General features: G+C 42.3%; 1 protein-coding gene across 1 annotated transcript in view; it reads left to right on the top strand.

The window, feature by feature from the left end:
* hivep3a (HIVEP zinc finger 3a) overlaps positions 1 to 17,143 on the top strand; it is a 31,713-nt gene extending 14,570 nt beyond the window's left edge. The window contains exons 3-7 of the mRNA XM_061741187.1: positions 1,512 to 1,690; positions 6,486 to 6,622; positions 7,851 to 7,925; positions 10,310 to 10,887; positions 15,882 to 17,143. Of these exons, the coding sequence (XP_061597171.1) occupies positions 1,512 to 1,690; positions 6,486 to 6,622; positions 7,851 to 7,925; positions 10,310 to 10,887; positions 15,882 to 16,373 (1,461 nt within the window). The 3' untranslated portion in view covers positions 16,374 to 17,143. The remainder of the gene's footprint in view (positions 1 to 1,511; positions 1,691 to 6,485; positions 6,623 to 7,850; positions 7,926 to 10,309; positions 10,888 to 15,881) is intronic.
* The last annotated feature ends 1,342 nt before the right edge of the window (positions 17,144 to 18,485 follow it).

Raw genomic sequence — 18,485 nt, 5'->3', positions numbered from 1 at the left:
TGACGTCATCTCTGTGTGCGCGTCCCAGACACAGCTCTGTGTACAGCTGGAGTTCGTTACTGTTAGTTTACTGTTAGTTATTTGAAACATGTCTGAATATTTGTCAAATTCTGAGGTTGTGGACGACGACTTTGAATATGATGGACGTCCTTACCGTTTTGAGCCAGAGTATATGGCTGAAGAGCTCACTGAACGGAGGACAGAGTGCGCGCACAGAGATGACGTCATGAGTTCAGAGGTCTTGTTTACAAACTGATTTGTTTCGCGGCAATCATGTGTTATTTAGACGCTGCATCGTCTGTGTCCCGCTGTGCCCCATTCACTACCATTATATGGAGAAGCGGCTCGCAAAAAAAACCCTAATATCTTCCGAAGGACTCCAAATGACACCAAACTTGCCTGGGTGAGTATACGACCATAAAAAATGTCATAAATAAGGTCCAGGTTGTAAAAAAACGAACTTTCCCTTTAAGGAGCGTACACAGCAGACCATCCACTTTCACATGTTTCATTGGGAAAATCAGATGCTGGGTTACCAGTTTCTGCTTGTTTGACCAAAGTTTGTCCTCTCTGGACAAACTCTGGACAAAAAATCAGGACATGTTTCTGACGTATAATAAAACAACAACCATACGTTTAAAGTAACCAAAATTGTCTGCTGCTCTATTACTACGATTTGAAAAACATCCTTTCATGTAGACAGAAAAAAAATAGTTAACTAATCAAGTTAACTATGAACATCTTTTGATTAAGTGTGATTTTTAAAAAGATCAATCAATTGACAACCCAATTAGGACCAAAAATCTCATCTGATGAAAAGACATTAGTCCAGAATTACTGTTAAAATACAAAGAGAGAAGAGGCTTTCTCCTGTCAGCTCCTGCAACAAAACAACACTTTCCGAGTCCTTTTCTAACTGTGTTGTCATGAATGAGCCTGTACAGATGTGTTTACTGGACTTTTTTGTGTTTCTCTGAGTATTGAAGTCTGGTGTTTGGATGAACTTGTTGGGACATCCACTTGTGAGAAACCTGGAAATTGTTTGGAAATGGCTTAGGAAATGCTTTTTTTAAGCCTTTACAACTATTTATAGTGATGCTTCCTTCTCTAAGATTACTGCTGATGTGTTTCCTCCTTGGCATGCTGTTAACACACGTGTGAATGATTCAAAGCAGCAAACTGTAAGAACTTTTATAGGAGTTAATCAAGTGCTTTTGAGTAGAGGCACCTGACTTGTGCTTGTCCTCGTAAGTCCTGTAGAGCTGTAGGGGAGTGCTTAGTTTTTAACACTTCTGCATATTTTCTTAGCTTTTCTTAATCAATGTGATGTGCATGTTTGATGGATGAATATGAAATATGTGATGTGTTGCTGTTCATCCCATGTGGCTGCATATTTGTGTGCTTTAAATAATACTATAAAACACAATGTTCAACCAGAATTCCCAATTTTTGTCTCCCTGGGCATGCTGGAGCAGAGTTGGTGAATTTGCCCATGTCTCTTTCGAGTTTAGATCTACGACAATCCGCCCGACTGCAGAGAGCACGACAGGACAGAGAAGGACCTGCGGTCAGCAGATGACAACAGGGATGGCGAAGGGGAGGAGAAGGAGGAGTTAGAACGGCCGGAGGAGGATGTCCAGTCATGCTCCAGAAACCAAAAATCTCCTGAAGATTGGATCTCAGAGAACAGGTCAGCAGGACTTTGTGACAGCTCCTCACTGCAAAGGAAGTAAGGTCGCTTTGACCGGTGGCATATTGTGTTTATCATTACTGCTGTACTCCATTACCTAGCTTTGAGAGCTTGCATCACAGTGCAGTATGGTCTGGAAACTGTTGTCTACACCAACAGAGCCCATCTGTTGAGGAGCCGAAGCCAGGAAACTGCACCGCTTCCTCTGCCCCTGCAGAGATTCATTAACACCAGTCGTCATAGGAGCAGCAGAACATTGTTGATGTCACGTTGACAACAATGGTAGCAGGGGAAAATGTGGCTCTGTGTTGGTGCGTGGTATGAGTTATTAGCTTGTGAGAGAGCGTGATTACACTGAAAGAACACGAAGGACTCGGTTCAAGGTAACCATTTCCCTAATGGTCACAGTGGACTTGGTGTCACCTACTAATATTGGTCGAAAAATCAGCTGAGTTATCAGGTGAATAGTCAGTGGTTTAATTAATCATCGCACCGATACTTCCAGTGTTCGAATTAGACTATCAGAATCAAAAAGAGTTTATTGCCCAGTAGTTTAACACACAAGGAATTTGTTGTGGGGATTGGTGCAATACAAAAGAACAAATAATATTAAAAGAAAAAATGTAGAACATGTTGGTTTTAAAGTGCTTGAGTAATGAGTCTGTACAGAGGTGAGCTAGGATGTGCGTTAATGTGACGCATAAGGTCAGAAGTGGGGTCTTTACGTTAATTCAATTACATTTTATTTATATAGCGTCTATTACAACAAAAGTTGTCTCTAGGATCTTTCCAGAGACCAGAACATGACCCCCGAGCAATTATTACATAAACATAACATAAACAATGGCAGGTAAAAACTCCCCCAGTGAGAGAAAATTCTTAAGCCCAACAGTGGCAAGAAAAACTCCCCTTTAGGAGGGAAGAAACCTGGACCAGGATCAGAAGGGGGGACCCTCCTGCTGAAGACCAGCTGGGCAGAGCAGGAAAGGAGAAAACAGACAGAGAGAATGAAGAACAGAGAAAGGAGAGACACAGATACAATGGCTAATTGGTGCAGTACAAGGATGACTATATAAACAGATGTAGACAGCAGACACTGAGGTGGTCGGATGGGCGGGGGGGACTGCAGGGCAGGATGTCAGCAGGCATCTACCAGACATCAATACAGACAGGTGGAAGCAGCATTGAAATGATCAGAAGGAGGGGACTGCAGGTCAGCATGCAGCTCCTGAAGCTCTGGCCTGCAAACATGTACAGAAGAAAAAAGGAGGGGGCAGACCAGCACAACAAACTACAACAACAATGGACAACAATGATGGTTATGAGATACTGAGAAAGGAAAGAGAAAGAGAGGTGATGGGCACCGCCCAGTGGATCATGTTGATGTCCTCCTGCAGCATAGCCTAAATGTCTGATTCCCTCTGTTTACAAGCAAACGTGAAGACGGAGTTTTTGCAAATCTCCACTTTGGCCGGAGTTTTCAGAAATGATCGTTTTTGGTGACTTTGAGCTTTGTTTTCGTGTAAACGAACGGCAAAACACCGCAGTTTTTGCTACGTGTAAACGGGGCATTAGGTTCGTCAGACCACAGGACATGTCTACAGAAATTAAGGTCTTTGTCTTGGTGTCTTTTTACAAACTGTAATCTGTTTTTTTTTATGTTTCTTTAGGAGTAATGACTTCTTTCACGCTGAGTGGCCTTTCAGCCCATGTCAGTGTAGGACTTGTTTCACTCTGGATAATGACTCTTTTCTTACCAGCTTCATCCAGCATCTTCACAAGCTTCTAACTTTGGTTCTGGGGTTGATTTGCACATTTCAGACAAAAACACAGACACAGAGCCAGTCCCTTTCCTCAGTGGTGTGATGGCTGGACATTCCATGATGTTCATACGTGCGTATAATTGTTTGAACAGATGAACGTGGCACATTCAAACATCTGGAAATTGCACCCGTGGATGAACCAGACTTGTTGAGCTCGACGATTCTCTCCCAGATTTTTTGGCTGATTTCTTTAGATTTTTCCCATGATTTCAAACAAGGAAGCAGAATGTTTGAGGTTTGGCCACAAAATACATCCCCAGATGTGCCTTCAATTAACTCACATGTTGTCAGTTAACTTATCAGGAGCTTCCAAACGTGTGACATCATCATCTGGGCTTCCCCACGTTATTTAAAGACAGTACTTTTTGTGAATGTAAACTTTTGACCTCAAAGAAAGTCATATAAAATTCTCTAAGAAATTCTCTCTCTCATTATTGAAATAATTTTGGTGATCCTGACTGACCTGAAACAGGAGAAGTTTAGTCGGATTTAACTTCAGACAGTGAGACAAAAAATGTTATGCCTTTTTTTGCACAGTATATGTAAACTTCTGGTTACAACTGTATTGCATATAGTTCAGGGGGTTTGACGTTGTCACTTGGATAAAACATGAGGAAGTGTTTATCCCTGGCTTGCAGTTAAACTATCTACATCACACGCTATTGTAGCCTGGATTGCATTACACCGGTATCCTACGGTAATTAGCTGGTAGCCAGTTTGTACATTTCTATATTTTTCTGCAAAGAATCCGTGTAGATATTGAGTAAAGTTATAGGGTACAGTATGTTGTTACGAACTGTGGTGAGTTAAGGTGCTTCTGTGAGAAAGATGGCTTGTGAAGGAGTCAAGTTTTTCTCTGGAATATGATTTATAAGCCCAGAGCAAGACTGAGCTCACAGCTGGCCTGTAAAGTAGAGAAGTTGCTTTTATTGGTTGTAATGTAGACAATAATGGAAGCGGTGGTGAAGACAACTCCTCTGACGCAGGCATCAAGTCCATGTACGACCTCTGCTGACCTCCTCGTCTCTCTGACCCTTCTTTTACGTGTTCAGATCAATTGCAAAACGATCTGTGTGGCTGGTACAAATACATATGAAGTGGAACTCACTTTGAGCAAGAAACCGTGTTGAGAAACAGCATCACTGAAAGCATCATCAATGAATGCAGAGACTGATCGTATCTGTGCGCGGTACCTTGAAGTAAGCAGTTTTCTCACTGCTTGGCCTTGGTTCTGGATGGGCTAAATATGGTATATTTAAAGTTTTGAGATCTACAGTGACGAAAGAAAGAAAAACTGAGCTGTTCCAGAAGAATTTCCACCAGTATGTATGACAGAAAAAGGGCAAAGCTTATCAATATCTAAACAGGCCAGTTATGAAGCATGGTAGCAGGAGCGTCATAGTCTAGGCTTTGCTGCCTCTGGGCCTGGAACGCTTTACCATCAACCGAGTTTACTAAAATATCATGCGGGAGGATATCGGTCATGTGTTTGCTTGTATGTTTCACTCGGTCCATTATTGTGATTATCACATTACCGTAAATCAGAACATCATTTATTTCCAATTGACAGATATACTTTTTTACTTTATTCTGTGACAAACATAATCAGTTTTTCACTCTTGCTAATTGAATGTGGTAGAAATAACTTTGAAAGTTGTGTGGTCTCTATGTAAGGAAAACCTGTGGCTTCTTTCAAAAGATTTTAGTTTTTTCCGTGAAAAACTGCAGAAATGATCCAACAGAGGAACTTGTGCCGGATCATTTTCACTTGCTGTTAAATCTGAACAAATCACAAATGCAGTGTGAAAACATCAACACATATCAGATGGGTTTGCAGCTTGTTAGTTCAGACACCTCTCGGAAATAATCTGCAGTGATGTGACACTTGAGTGCAAGGAAGTAGCATCTTTGTGTCTTTGTGCTGGGAGTGTGTCAGTGAGTGAGTCAGCTTCACACCCTCTCATTTGACATTCTCCTTCTCTTCAGCCTGTCTGAGTTGCAAAAAGAAAAAAGATGTGTCTGAATGCTGAATTTTTCTTCTTTTTTAAGGGTTAGAATCTAACCGTTAGATGATATCAGCCCCACTTATATCTTTAGTGGGAACAGGTTTTCCATGAACGACCCACATGTACATGTACGTTACTGTACTTTTGTACGGTGTACTTGATTTCTAATGCTGATTTTATCCAGACTACAGCGTGCAGTGGAAGTTGAAGAAAAAGCTGCAGATTATAACCAGAACTATTGTTGTGTGTAGGAATGTGTGTTCATTTTTCATTTTTTTTCAGGCTTATCTGGAGAAGCAGCAGGTCTGTACGGAAGAGTATTAGGGCCAGGCAGGAGAAAAATACAAGCAATATTTTAGAGGAGGAAGATTTTTTTTTCATTACGCACTTCGAGAAAAAAGTCAAAATATCGAGAAAAAAGTCGTAATGTCGAGAAAAAAAATCGAAATGTCAAGAAAAATGTCAAAATGTCGGGAAAAAAGTCAAAATTTTGACTTCATTTACGAAATTTCGACTTTTTTCTTGAAATTGTATTTCAACAATAATCTCGACATTTCCATTTTTTCTCGAAGTGCACAATAAAAATAAATCTTCCCCTCTCAAATATTGTTTCTCCTGCATGTCCCTAATACTCTTCTGTAGGTCTGTGAAGGTGTTTTAACGTCAGAGGAGGGTGGAAAAGCTGCTTTGTTGAAGCTGGAGTGGCGCCGGGCTGAGGGTCCCTCCGTGCAGCATGGTGGACCCGTCACCCAGCAGTGGGAGCTCCCTGTGTGCTGACGGCCAAACAGATCATGTAGCTACACTAAATACAGCTGCTAAATAGATGTGGCCGCAGGCCTTCTCACAGCTCCCGTTACACTCGTATCGATTGGAAGCATCAGCCTGACAGGAACAGCATCAATAAACGAGTGATACGAATCGCTCAGGAGACTAAACTAAAACCTCCTGCTCTCCTCAAACCTACAGATCAAATGCAGAATACAAGGATGTTCATGGTGGAGGGGAAGGGAAGGGTCCACGTGAAACCTGCAAGAATGCTAGCGGGCCGCCTGCAGAACCCCCCCCACGCAGCTGTGGCTGTAGCAGCACCTCCACACCCACAGGTGAGTGGCTACTGACTACACGCTCATGTCCAGGAGTTCACAGCCCCTCTTTTAATCCTGTGCGTGCGTGCGTGCGTGCGTGCGTGCGTGCGTGCGTGCGTGCGTGCGTGCGTGCGTGCGTGCGTGCGTGCGTGCGTGCGTGCGTGCGTGCGTGCGTGCGTGCGTGCGTGCGTGCGTGCGTGCGTAAATTAATCAATCAATCAATCAAATAACTTTATTTATCCGTTAGGAACTTCATTAACTTCGTTGTGTAAAAGCATCAGCATCAATGCTGCAGTACTGCTTAGACTTAGATGCTGTAAACCATAGCATAGATAAAATAAGAGAGAACAAAGAGATAAAAATAAGTCCCCCATTAAGTGCATAAAAAATACATTAAAGGCAATGATTTTAAAAATATGTTTAAAAGCAGGTACAAAAAATAAATAGGTGAATCAGCTATTTAGCTATGAGTCTGATGGATGAGGGCACAAAGCCTGACATGGCTCTGTTTGTCCTGAATGTTAGTGATCTGTATCTGTGACCTGAGTAACAGCTGGTACGGTTTGTTTGCAAGGGTTGTCAGGAAGGAGATTCCTCCAGTTCAGAAGACGGAGAGGTTTGTAAAACGACATCTGAACCAGCAGAGTTCTGCAACAATGTCCTCTAGAAAGAAGACCAAAGTGGACTTGTTTGGTCCTGATGTCCCGGGCCCTGCATGCTGGTGGACGGTGATGATCTGGAGTCGAGACCTGGGCGCATGGCAGGCATCCAGTCACCATGAGCTTCTCTGTTTATTCAAATCAACTCAGCTTTATGCTAAAAACCACTGAGATTAGATGATTTTATGCTTTGAAACAAGTTCCCCTTAGACACGCGTCCTCTCCCTCTGTATGGCACCTTAAAATGAACCTGCTGTGAAACTGCTTTTTGTTATATGTTATTTGTTGTATGTTTGTGTTTTATGTCTTTTTATTTATGTGTGTGTATATATATATATATTAATTAAACATTTTTCCCTTTTCTGCAAATATATTAATGGTTAATACCAGGATGGGTAAACATAAAGCATATATATGCATTTTAATCTTCAAACAAAGGGTTTTTAGCGTGTGTATGTCTGCGTGAGTGTGTTTCCTTCACCAGCGTTCTTGGCAGCATGTCTATATTATTTAAAAGACAGGGTACTAACTTTTCCACATCTGTATGTGTTTATTTATCACTAAATATGAACAATGTTGTTTTCCAGTGAGTCGTGTTGAGCTCATGAGACCTGAGGCCCATGAGAAAGAAACCAGCAGTCACCCAGAAGACGCGCATGAAGGTGTGTGTTTCTTTCATCGTTCGGGATTTCACCACGTCACATTGAAAAACTCAAGGATATCAATGATCGATCACTTTATTTTCCCATCATTCCTTGCTGCAGAAAAGGGAAATTTAACTTTTTTTATCAGCATCCAATCAAGTCACTTGATTTATCTCGTGCCTGATTGCTGCTGCAAGCTAGAATCGCTTTCATTTTCCTCACTTGCTCTCCCAAACAAAAACAGTATGCCTAGAAAGCACCTATGTGACGAGTTCCTGAACCTTGAGATCCTCTTGGTCAGGTATTGTTATCAAATATCTGAAAAAAGACAAGTACTGCAGCAACCGTGTTTCAGCTGTCCTTGACGTCTCTCCAATGCAGCTGGGAGTTAGTTTTTTCTTCTTCAAAGAATACAATGTTTCTGATGAAAATATGTTTCTATGTTTGTGAAAAGGGTGTTTATCAAGATAATAAAGTACCTAAGGAGCTGGTTGAAACTATTACAATTGTGTTGGGAACTGTCCGACATAGAAAGATCTTGAAGCCGAGAAGTATTCCACCAGCTTTCAGGAAGAAATGCAGTCAAACACAAGTCTGGAATGACCTTGATTGGAATTGCAGATGGAAAATACACTGAATAGATGCATGTCAATTTTGTAAAAACTCATCCATGCATCACAAAGACGTTTTTACTCTCCTGTGAGGTGGTTTCTCTCATAGGAGAGCGTTTCACGAAACAACGATTGAAACCCCTTTTTCATACTTACTAGTCACATGACGTTCCATGAAAGAGCTGGCTGCTGGGAATGATGTCGTAGTTTACCGAGAGGCGTACCTCCTCGCTGAGTTTAAAATGGCTTGCTTCTCCATGAAGCCGTCCACAATAATCCCATAACCCGCTCAGACATGACCAGTGCCATGTTTGAGGCCTTGGGCCAAGCGAGCGTTGGCGGTCTGGGTCTCCCGGGTCTCCCATCGTCAATATACCGATAGAATTCCTTTCAGTATGGGAACAAACTGTCATGTTGTTGCAGATCTGTCTGAAACTGAGCACAGACCTTTACTATGACCGCATTCATCCAAAACTCACTACTTAGTCCACTCCAGAGCAGTTTTTAAGACCTCCTCATGACTCATGACAGGCACCGATTACCAGCGTTACCCTGTTGTCTCCCTGTTGTTCATCTGGGTAACAGCAAGGAAACAAAGAGCATAACCAATTGAAGTGATGCTAATGTTGAGTTTAAAGGGGACCTATTATGGCATCTAATACCTATTTTAAACAGGCCTTGAATGTCTTAAAAACAAGCTTTTGATTGTTTTTGCTAAATAAATTAGAAATTCAGCCTCTAAACCATGTCTTTATCTTCCCATTCTCTAACCTCATTCTCTATGCGGGATTCTGAGTGGGTGGGGCTATGATAATGAGGCTCTGTGCTGATTGGCTGCCTGACACGATGACGCGAATGACGCGATACACCACTACGAAAAAATGGCGGAAGCAAGAAAAAACCTGTTTTTCATAATAGGTCCCCTTTAAAACATTTGCACTCATTACCATGAGTAAAAACAATTTAACTCATGTTGAAAGAGTTATATTCCAGAGTTTTCCATTTTGATTGATTGCAATTGCATTCTCATTGAGAGAAGTTATAACTTTGTGGGCTTTATAACTTCACTTTAACCCTTGTGCTGTCTTTGGGTCAAGGGAGGGTGAAGGGAGAAAAGAAGGAATGAAGGAAGGGAGAAAAGATGGAAGGAAGGAAAGAAGGAAGTAAGGAAGAAAGGAGAAAAGAAGGAAGGAAGTAGGAAAGGGAGTAAGGAAGGGAGAAAGAAGGAACGAAGGAAGGAAGTAGGAAAGGGAGTAAGGAAGGGAGAAAAGATGGAAGGAAGGAAGGAAGGAAGGAAGGAAGGAAGGAAGAAAGGAGAAAAGAAGGAAAGAAGGAAGGAAGTAGGAAAGGGAGAAAAGGTGGAAGGGAGGAAAGAAGGGAGAAAAGATGGAAGGAAGGGAGAAAGGAGAAAAGAAGGAAGGAAGTAGGAAAGGGAGTAAGGAAGGGAGAAAAGATGGAAGGGAGGAAAGAAGGGAGAAAAGATGGGAAGAAGGGAGGGAAGAAGGAAGTAATGGAGAAAATAAGGAAAGAAGGAAGGAAAAGCAAAGAAGGTAATAAAGGAACGAATGACGAAAGGGAGGTAGGAAGAAAAGGGAGTAAAGGAGGGTAAAAAAGGAGGAAAAGATGAAAGGAATAAGGAAGGAGAGAGCATGGCAGGAGAAAAGAAGGATAGAAGAATTGGGTCATTTTGACCCAAAGACAGCACAAGGGTTAAATAGTTTTCTGAGGTAGATTGTCCTTTTGGTGATTATTGTTTGAGGAACAATTATCTTTGATCGTGTTTTCTTGCAGGCGTCTCTGAGGACCACTCAGTTATTCCAAATCAACAGAAAGACGATCAGCGCTTTGGTCTAGGGAACGCCGCAGCTCATGGAGATGACGATGGAAAGGACAAGCGAGGAAGACGTTCTGACCACAGCAGGTCCGCGGTGGCTGGAAGGCCTTACACGGACGGTGAGGAAACTCCTCTAGGAACCCTGCTGACGGAGTCTCCCAGCACTTCATCCCCCGTGGTTCCCTCCAGGAGGAGCTCAGCCAGCGCCAGGAGGGCTTTGTTCGCCTGCAGAAGCCTTGATGCTTCAGCATCAGCGTCCTCTGGAGGTTCCCAGTCTTCAAGCTCTCATTCCCTCAATCCACCCAGGGAGTTATCTCCAGCTCCTAGCCCATCGGCCGGCCCCTGCAAGCCCTCTGCTCCTCCTCCATCCCCCCCTTCATCCCTCCCTCCACCCACTCGTCAGGCCTCTCCTCCCCCACGGACAGGAACCTCCTTCAGCCAGATCCAGCACTTGGCCTCTCCTGGGTCTCCTGGCTCTCCAGCAGATATCTCTACTCGATGTCAAGCCCGTCCTTATCCACCTCCAGCAATCCAGGTGAGCCCCTCCCCCCCCCCCAGCTCCACAGAATCAACCCGCCGTCATGCTTACGTCCAGTCATGATATTGCTCTTTTTTAAGTGTGTAAAACATGATCAAAGTTATCCGATCATAGTGGGTCTTCACTACAAGCCTTGGATGAACGACATCATACACTCATCACTTTATTAGGTACGTGTTTAACTTTATTATCTATTTAGCTAAAACAAAAATAAAAAAAGGAAAAGCCATGTGGGCAATACTAAGTTCCCTCTTACTGCTTCTACATGATTTAAGTCAGGGGTCGGCAACCCAAAATGTTGAAAGAGCCATATTGGACCAAAAAAAAAAAAAAAAAACAAATGTCTGGAGCCGCAAAAAATTAAAAGTCTTGTAATGCCTTTAGTGTCAGACCGATCAGCCTTTTTTTTGATTATTTCGATCACCGATTAGGGGGAAATCAAAAAGACCTATAGCCGATATCAGCCGATACGATTATTACCCTTTTTTACCTTTTTGGGAGAAAACAAATTTCAATACAAGAATTCATTTAAATGAATGGTGAGCAATTTATTGCTTTAACTAGGAAGGACAGCAATATTCACTTCGCACGGCTCACACATCAAAAGTGCAAATTATGGAACATCAAACAAAACAAGCAGCATTTCAGTTATTAAAAATAACATTAAGTGAATTTTCTCTTTACATAAAATAAAAAAGCTGCCTATAAAAAATAACAAATTAAGAGGAATAACAGCCTCAATTTTAGAACAGTCAGGCACAATACTCCCAATTCCCAGACCCAAACCACAGCAAGTGCCTACTTGGAGGTAGTAACAGTAAGCTAACTAGTACACATGACAAACAACCAAACAGTACAGGTTGTGAAAATGGCTACACAGGTTGTTTTTTTAAGTGCAAATATTTACTTAAGTTTACTTAAGTTTGAGCATGTTGAACATTCTTAATGCAAAAAGAAAATGCAGTATTTCAGTAAATTTCTTAATTTTTCTTTAAAAAAAAAAAAAAAAAAAAAAAATCGAAATTATTTATTTTCGATTTTTTTTGGGGGGGGCGATACCGATTATTAATAAAATTATGAATATCGAATTCGATAATCGGCCACGGCCGATTATCGGTCGCCCACTAAATGCCTTATAATGCCTTATAATGAAGGCAGCACATGCTGTATGTAGCTATATTAGTTATATTACCCTACTATCAAAATTACTAAGTTGGCTACAAATACATAAGAGTTCACATAAAAGCGCAGTTTGCTCAATAGCGATCACATCACACGACTCAACACAATAATTGAGGATGCTGGCGCTGAATTTATGTCCTTGATTTGCTGATCGTGATGTTGCTGCCATTTTAATGGTCCTTTCATTCACTGTCTTAGCGGAGAGAGTCTGTATTATCTCGGTTTTGTTTTTGAAGTCTACAAATAGGTCTGCAATGAATGCAAATGATTTGGTCCAAGAAACGTTGAATCCTCTTTTCTCCTCAGTTATTTTTCTCTTTTTTCCTTTGGAAACAATCCTTTTGGCCTGTGGTTTCCAACAGCCACCTGCCTGGCGCCGCCCTGCTGGTAGAAACGTGTGTCGCAGGCTATGACGCAAATCTTCGTTACCAGAACTGTTGAAATTTTGTATTTATTCTACACATTTTTACAGCATTGGAAAACTTTAACCCTTGTGCTGTCTTTGGGTCAAGGGAAGAGAAGGGAAGAAGGGAGGAAAGAAGGAGGGAAGGGAGAATAGAATGGAGGAAGGAAGGAAGGAAGGAAGGAAGGAAGGAAGGAAGGAAGGAAGGAAGGAAGGAAGGAAGGAAGGAAGGAAGGAAGGAAGGAAGGAAGGAAGGAAGGAAGGAAGGAAGGAAGGAAGGAAGGAAGGAAGGAAGGAAGGAAAAGCAAAGAAGGTAATAAAGGAACGAATGACGAAAGGGAGGTAGGAAGAAAAAGGAGTAAAGGAAGGTAAAAAAGGAGGAAAAGAGGAAAGGAAGAAGGAAGGAGAGAGCAAAAGGAAAGAAGGAAGGAAGAATTGGGTCATTTTGACCCAAAGACAGCACAAGGATGTTGTAAGAATGTTTGTGCCATGTTTGTCCTCCTACAGAAACCATATTAAAACAAAAACTATATTTCCCTCCCCCATCGATTTCCATTTTCAAACATTTTTGAAAAAGCTCCAGGGAGCCACTAGGGCGGCGCTAAAGAGCCGCGTGTTGCCGACCCCCGATTTAAGTTGTATCCAGGTGCTGCTCATCAGTAATGAAGCAGACTTCTGAGGTCAGCGTTCTCCAGGGAGAAACATGATCATCATTTAAGCTTTGCTGAAACTGGTTTATCCAAAAGTACACCAAGACGTCCGCGTCGGCTGAAAAATAAAAGAATCAAGTGTCTGGAATTACCTTGTCAAAGTCCAGACCTCCAGTCCTGCCTGAAACGATGCTGTGGGACCTTCAGAAAGCTGTGAACCAGTGAGTTTCTGCTCATCCCCATGAATTGAAGTGCTGTTGTGAAGAAGGATGGACCAAACCTCCCCATAACCATGTGAGACACTGATCAATACCTACGGGAGATGACATCTTCATGTAACTGCTTCCAAAGGTCAGTTTACAAGCTCTTGAATCATGGGGGTACTTAGTATTGCCTACAAATCATGTTTTCCTTTTTTTCTTTTTTGCATCCTGTTTAGTTCAGTGACACTGGAGAAAAACTTGAGCAGGTTGTGTTTACCTAAACCCACTGCAGTCAGATGACTTTTATAGTTTTACACACAAAAACGAAGTAAAAAAACTTAGGATCAAAAGAGGAGGTAATAGCTTGACTGATATTTTTATCTGCAGGATCTTGGTTAGTTATCGTCTTTTGTTGTGTTTTTTTTCCCCCTACACTTTTCACTTTTGCTGTTTTTTTGCTGTTGGTAAAATTAACTCCGGTCCAGAAGTAGCTTCGGTTGAAACCGCAGCCTTCGCACACCTGTGCCTCCATCCACCTCTGCTGGTTTAGCCTCCTCTTTTAAAATACATCAGCTTTTGGCTCACAAAGCCAGTGTTGTGTGGTTCAGTTACATCCCAGTAAGTAAACAGTAAGAACAAATATAGATACGCTGGTACATACTAGGTTATATAAGTGTTGCACATTTATTGGAAAAGGAAGGAAAGGCAATGCTGTTTTATATCAGTCACACCAAGCCTGCAGCTCCCAGGCTTAAAATAATCCAGAAGATCTCCTAAATAGACGCATGTTTTCCCTGAGAAGCCGCTGATAAACTGAGCAGCAGGTCCGTCTTAAACACTGCACGTCGAGAGGCTGAATATGTCGATGAACGCTAATAAAAGAAAAAGAAACAGACAAATGGGAGAATATCTTCCTAGAATTTTATGCTCCTTCATGGAACCACAAAACGCCTTGCATGCTCATGTTCGTCTCACACTTTACAGGGTTGTTCTGGTCACGTCTGCCACTTCCTTCACCTGGGTGGGTTAAAGTTTTTCTGCCCTAATGTTTGATATATGTATAAGGTGTGAAGCTCTGTAAATGTGCAGCTTTGCCCCCAAAATATTCAAACTTTTGAAGTATGGACATGTGCTGTTCCTCTGCTGACCACCAGGGGCATCCTCCAGACCCTTTACAGCAGATAGAAACTCCATAACTACATTTCCCATCCATGACGACAATGTGGTACAGCTGACTTGATCCAAAGTTTTTACTTTTATTTCATTGTTGAATGCTCATCGATATTTAGATGAAGTAGTTAAAACATGTTTTGCTAATTAGTTCACCAAAGCGTGACATTGGCTCACTTTGACTGAAGATCGCAGCTGCAAACCTTCATTGGCCAGTTTTTGAGACAGTGGGAGAGAACATGTGACCGCTCAAGCAGAACTTAAAAATCCTTTAAAATGACATCAGCCGAGGCCCCTGGTTAGCTCGGTGGGTTGAGCAAGCACGAGCAGCCTTTGATTTAGTTACAACGAAATGTATACAAGTGGAAACTAGTGATGCACCGATTGTTCGGTAACCAAAATTGTTCGGCCGAAAATGGCAAAAAAACACTTTCGGTGTTCGGTGGAATAAGTGGGAAAAAAAACGAACAATTAATAACGGTGTTGTAATATAAGGAAATAGACTGGCTGCTCCCGTAACGATTGCGCACCACAAACATAAATCGTTGGCCAACCAAAAGGTAACCACATAAGAATTTTACCTAACATTCACCAGGAGGTGGAACCAAAACAACATAATGCTGGGAAATTAAAAAATGTTCAGTTTTTTATGTTCAATAAATATTTTGTACCTTGTAATTTTGTAAAAGATTTTTTTCTTTGAAAAGCATGCCTAAATCAAATTTATTTGACTTATGCAATGGTGAAAAAATTGGCAAAATAAATGAAACTGCGAAGAACCATGTTCGGTATTGTTCGGTATTCGGCCAAGTGTTTATTATTATTTTCGGTTTCGGTTTCGGCCACAAATTTTCTTTTCGGTGCATCACTAGTGGAAACTCACTGAAACGCCCGCGAGAACATTCCGTCTGTGTGTGGCAGGCTGGGGACCTCCGGTGTCTTCAGCAGCAGCTTTCATCCTTTTCTTTCTCAGTTATTTTTTTGTGCTTCAGATTATTGTCATGAAGCGTTTTCCTGAACCCGTTTGGACCAAGCTTCCACTGCTGGACAGGTCGCCTCGCGTTTCTGACCAGAGAGCGTTAGAGCATAAGAGCAGCCACACCAATAGGTTCCTTCATGTTGACAGAGAAAAAGCTGCAGCGAGTTCTGTAATATAAACACATCAGTATACTAAAGTCTTTTCAACCACCAACCCTCCTCAGCATCAAAGGCAAGTATTTAATGAGCCCCTGTTGCTGATTTCCAACAGCAGTCGGGTTCATTGAAATGCCAGTTAACGGTCCTTGAAGTCAGATTCACTTGGTCTTCTCTGAACTGTCTCCTGTTGCTGCTGTGTGATCAGCACAATCGTTAAAGTTTCCTTTCCTGTCTCCGTTGTTGTAGTCTGCAGACGAGGTAGGCCTGGCGCTCATCCACCCGCATCCACCAAGGCTGCGAGGAGCCACCAACCCCCTGAGTCACCTCCCTCTGCACTCGCAGCAGCCTGGCCGGTCCCCGAGCCTCCTGATCCCCATCGGGGGCATCCACATGGTCCAGCCCCGCCCTCCTCTCCCGGTGTACAGCCTGGTGTGCAGCCAGGCAGCAGCATCCAGCAGGAGGACGGACACGGCAGCGGAGAGGCTCGCTGCACCACAGCAGCAGCAGCAAGACGGCCTCAAGGAGGCGCTGCCGACCTCCAGAGTGCCTGCAGGACAAACGGCTGCAAACGCCGCGTTACAGAGGCAACTACCGTGTCTGGGACCCGAGGGGGGAACCGAGGGGGGACGCACAGAGTCACCTGGCAGAGACAGAAATGTTTACACGGAGAGCAGTCGCGGTCGGGGAAAGGCTCCTCTTCCTCCTCCTCCTCCTCCTCCTCCTCAGGCACAACTCTGATAGGAAGGAGAGGTTGACAGGACAGTCCAACATGCCTGAAAACCAGAGTGAGGATGGAGAACTTCCACCTAAAGACGAGAGCACTAGAGCACTGCTTCTGAATGATGCTGTTATGTAACTATATGAATATTATATATAAATGTCGGCACTATGTTAAATATGCAGTATGTTTTGTAAATCTTTTTTACCCTCTTGTTTGATGTCATTTGTGTTAATTTATTTCTGTGCTATTATGCAAATTCTGTACTATATGCAAAAGCAGCTGGAATGAAAAAAGTTCAGATTAATTACACAATTGACAGCTCTGATATACTGTTGCTGTAATAATGTACTGTATTAGAGAAAAGTACCACGAATATTTATTCACTCTGACGAGTATTTTCAAGTGCAATTTTACATCAGGATTGTGGTTTGAAATGTCATTCACAAAGCTGTGATCATTATTATTATTACTATTATTATTATTATTATTATTATTATTATTATTAGTCAGGTTTTTGTTGTTGTTTTTGTGTTTTGAGGAACAGGGTTATGATCAGCTTTTTCTTTTGGAAAAGAAGTTTCACATCAAAACATCTTAAGTGCACTGGCAAGTTATCTGATGTCAGCTGGGAACCTGTTTCATGTACATGGTAGCTATGGTACGTCTCATCTCATTAGCCATGAACGCACACGTATCCCTGTGTTGCTGTTTTTTCTAAACGATAGAATCACGTGGTCATTTTCATGTTTGCCATTAAACGTCTCATTTTTACAGATTTATATTAAAACTGTGGCACCTTCCTGTTTCTCGTTTGTCAGTTTTTCTCTTTAAATGTAGCGAATCACACTTAGGTTTGTTTGGCTTGGATATGACAGGTGGGACTGCAAGGACATGCTTACAAAAGCAACGAGGAATGCAGAGTTATCACAGGATCGTTGTGGGTCTTACATCGGGGCGAATCCACTGCAGCAGCCTCAGAACAACAACGACATATCACGTTTTTCATTGTGCTATTATTCATTTAAAACCAAACTGAAGAGAAGAAGTCACTGGGCAGTGTCACACCGCGGTGAGGGATGCCTTGTCTTGGGTTTTTTGTCTTGTCGATTTCCGGTTTTATTTTGAAAAGTAACTTTCCTCTCGTCCCAGGTCACTTGCCCTTCCTCCTGTGTCATGGTCTGACGTCATCCCTAATCCCTGATTGTTTCCACCTGTGTTCCCCTCCACCATATGTATATAGTCTATCGGTGCGTCCGAAATGCCATACTAAACAGTATATACTAAAAAGTATACTTAAGTTCAGCACTTTTAAGTAAATATCAGTAATGTGCATTAATTCGGACGTACTATTAAGAGCGCACACGTCACTTCCTGCCGTAGGGAGGGGGGGAGTTGTTACCATGGTAACCTGTCACAGCAGCGGTAGCAGCAGCGCTCCGCTATTTCCCGTTTATCCTGGCCGAAACAAGATTACATTATATAATATTATTATATACGAATATTATAATATGAATATTATATAATCATATTATTATACTTAATATTATACTTATGACATATACGTATCACTTAGCAACCAAACGCCGCAGCATTGCATTGTGGGAAGTTTCTGCTCGGCTAGTGTCCATCAATCCACACTTACTAAATTTCTCGGGAATGAGTATGGATAGCGCATACTATTGAGTACGTTCTAATCTTTAGGACGCAGTAAAAAATATCACATACTCATTTTGCATACTCATTAGGGTAGAAGTATGGAATTTTGGACGCAGCCTTTGTCTTCCCCTGAGTTGCTAGAGTATTTTCGTCGCCCCGTCAAGATATCTCCAGCCTTGTCCTAAGTATTTCCAGATTAATGAGCTCCTGGGCCAGCTTGCTCTTAATACCTCAGTGTTATATCGTCTCTTGAAATAGCAAGTAAGAACGTAAGGCAAAGTAAAAAACTATGTCCATCAACGTTGGAACTACTGACGACGTTAGCATGGCCGCGCTAACCAGCCTACTGGAGGGCCACAAGGCTGACCTAGCAGCCAAATTTGAGACATCCTTCTCGGCGCTGGAGGCCAAGATAGATCTCGTACAAACCACCGTGTCCAGCCACGGCCAACGGATTACATATCTGGAAACTA

Source organism: Cololabis saira, chromosome 15, assembly GCF_033807715.1.
Source record: "Cololabis saira isolate AMF1-May2022 chromosome 15, fColSai1.1, whole genome shotgun sequence".
Taxonomy (NCBI): Eukaryota; Metazoa; Chordata; class Actinopteri; order Beloniformes; family Belonidae; genus Cololabis; species Cololabis saira.
Note: the sequence above shows the minus strand (reverse complement) of the source record. Positions and strands in the feature narration are given on the sequence as shown.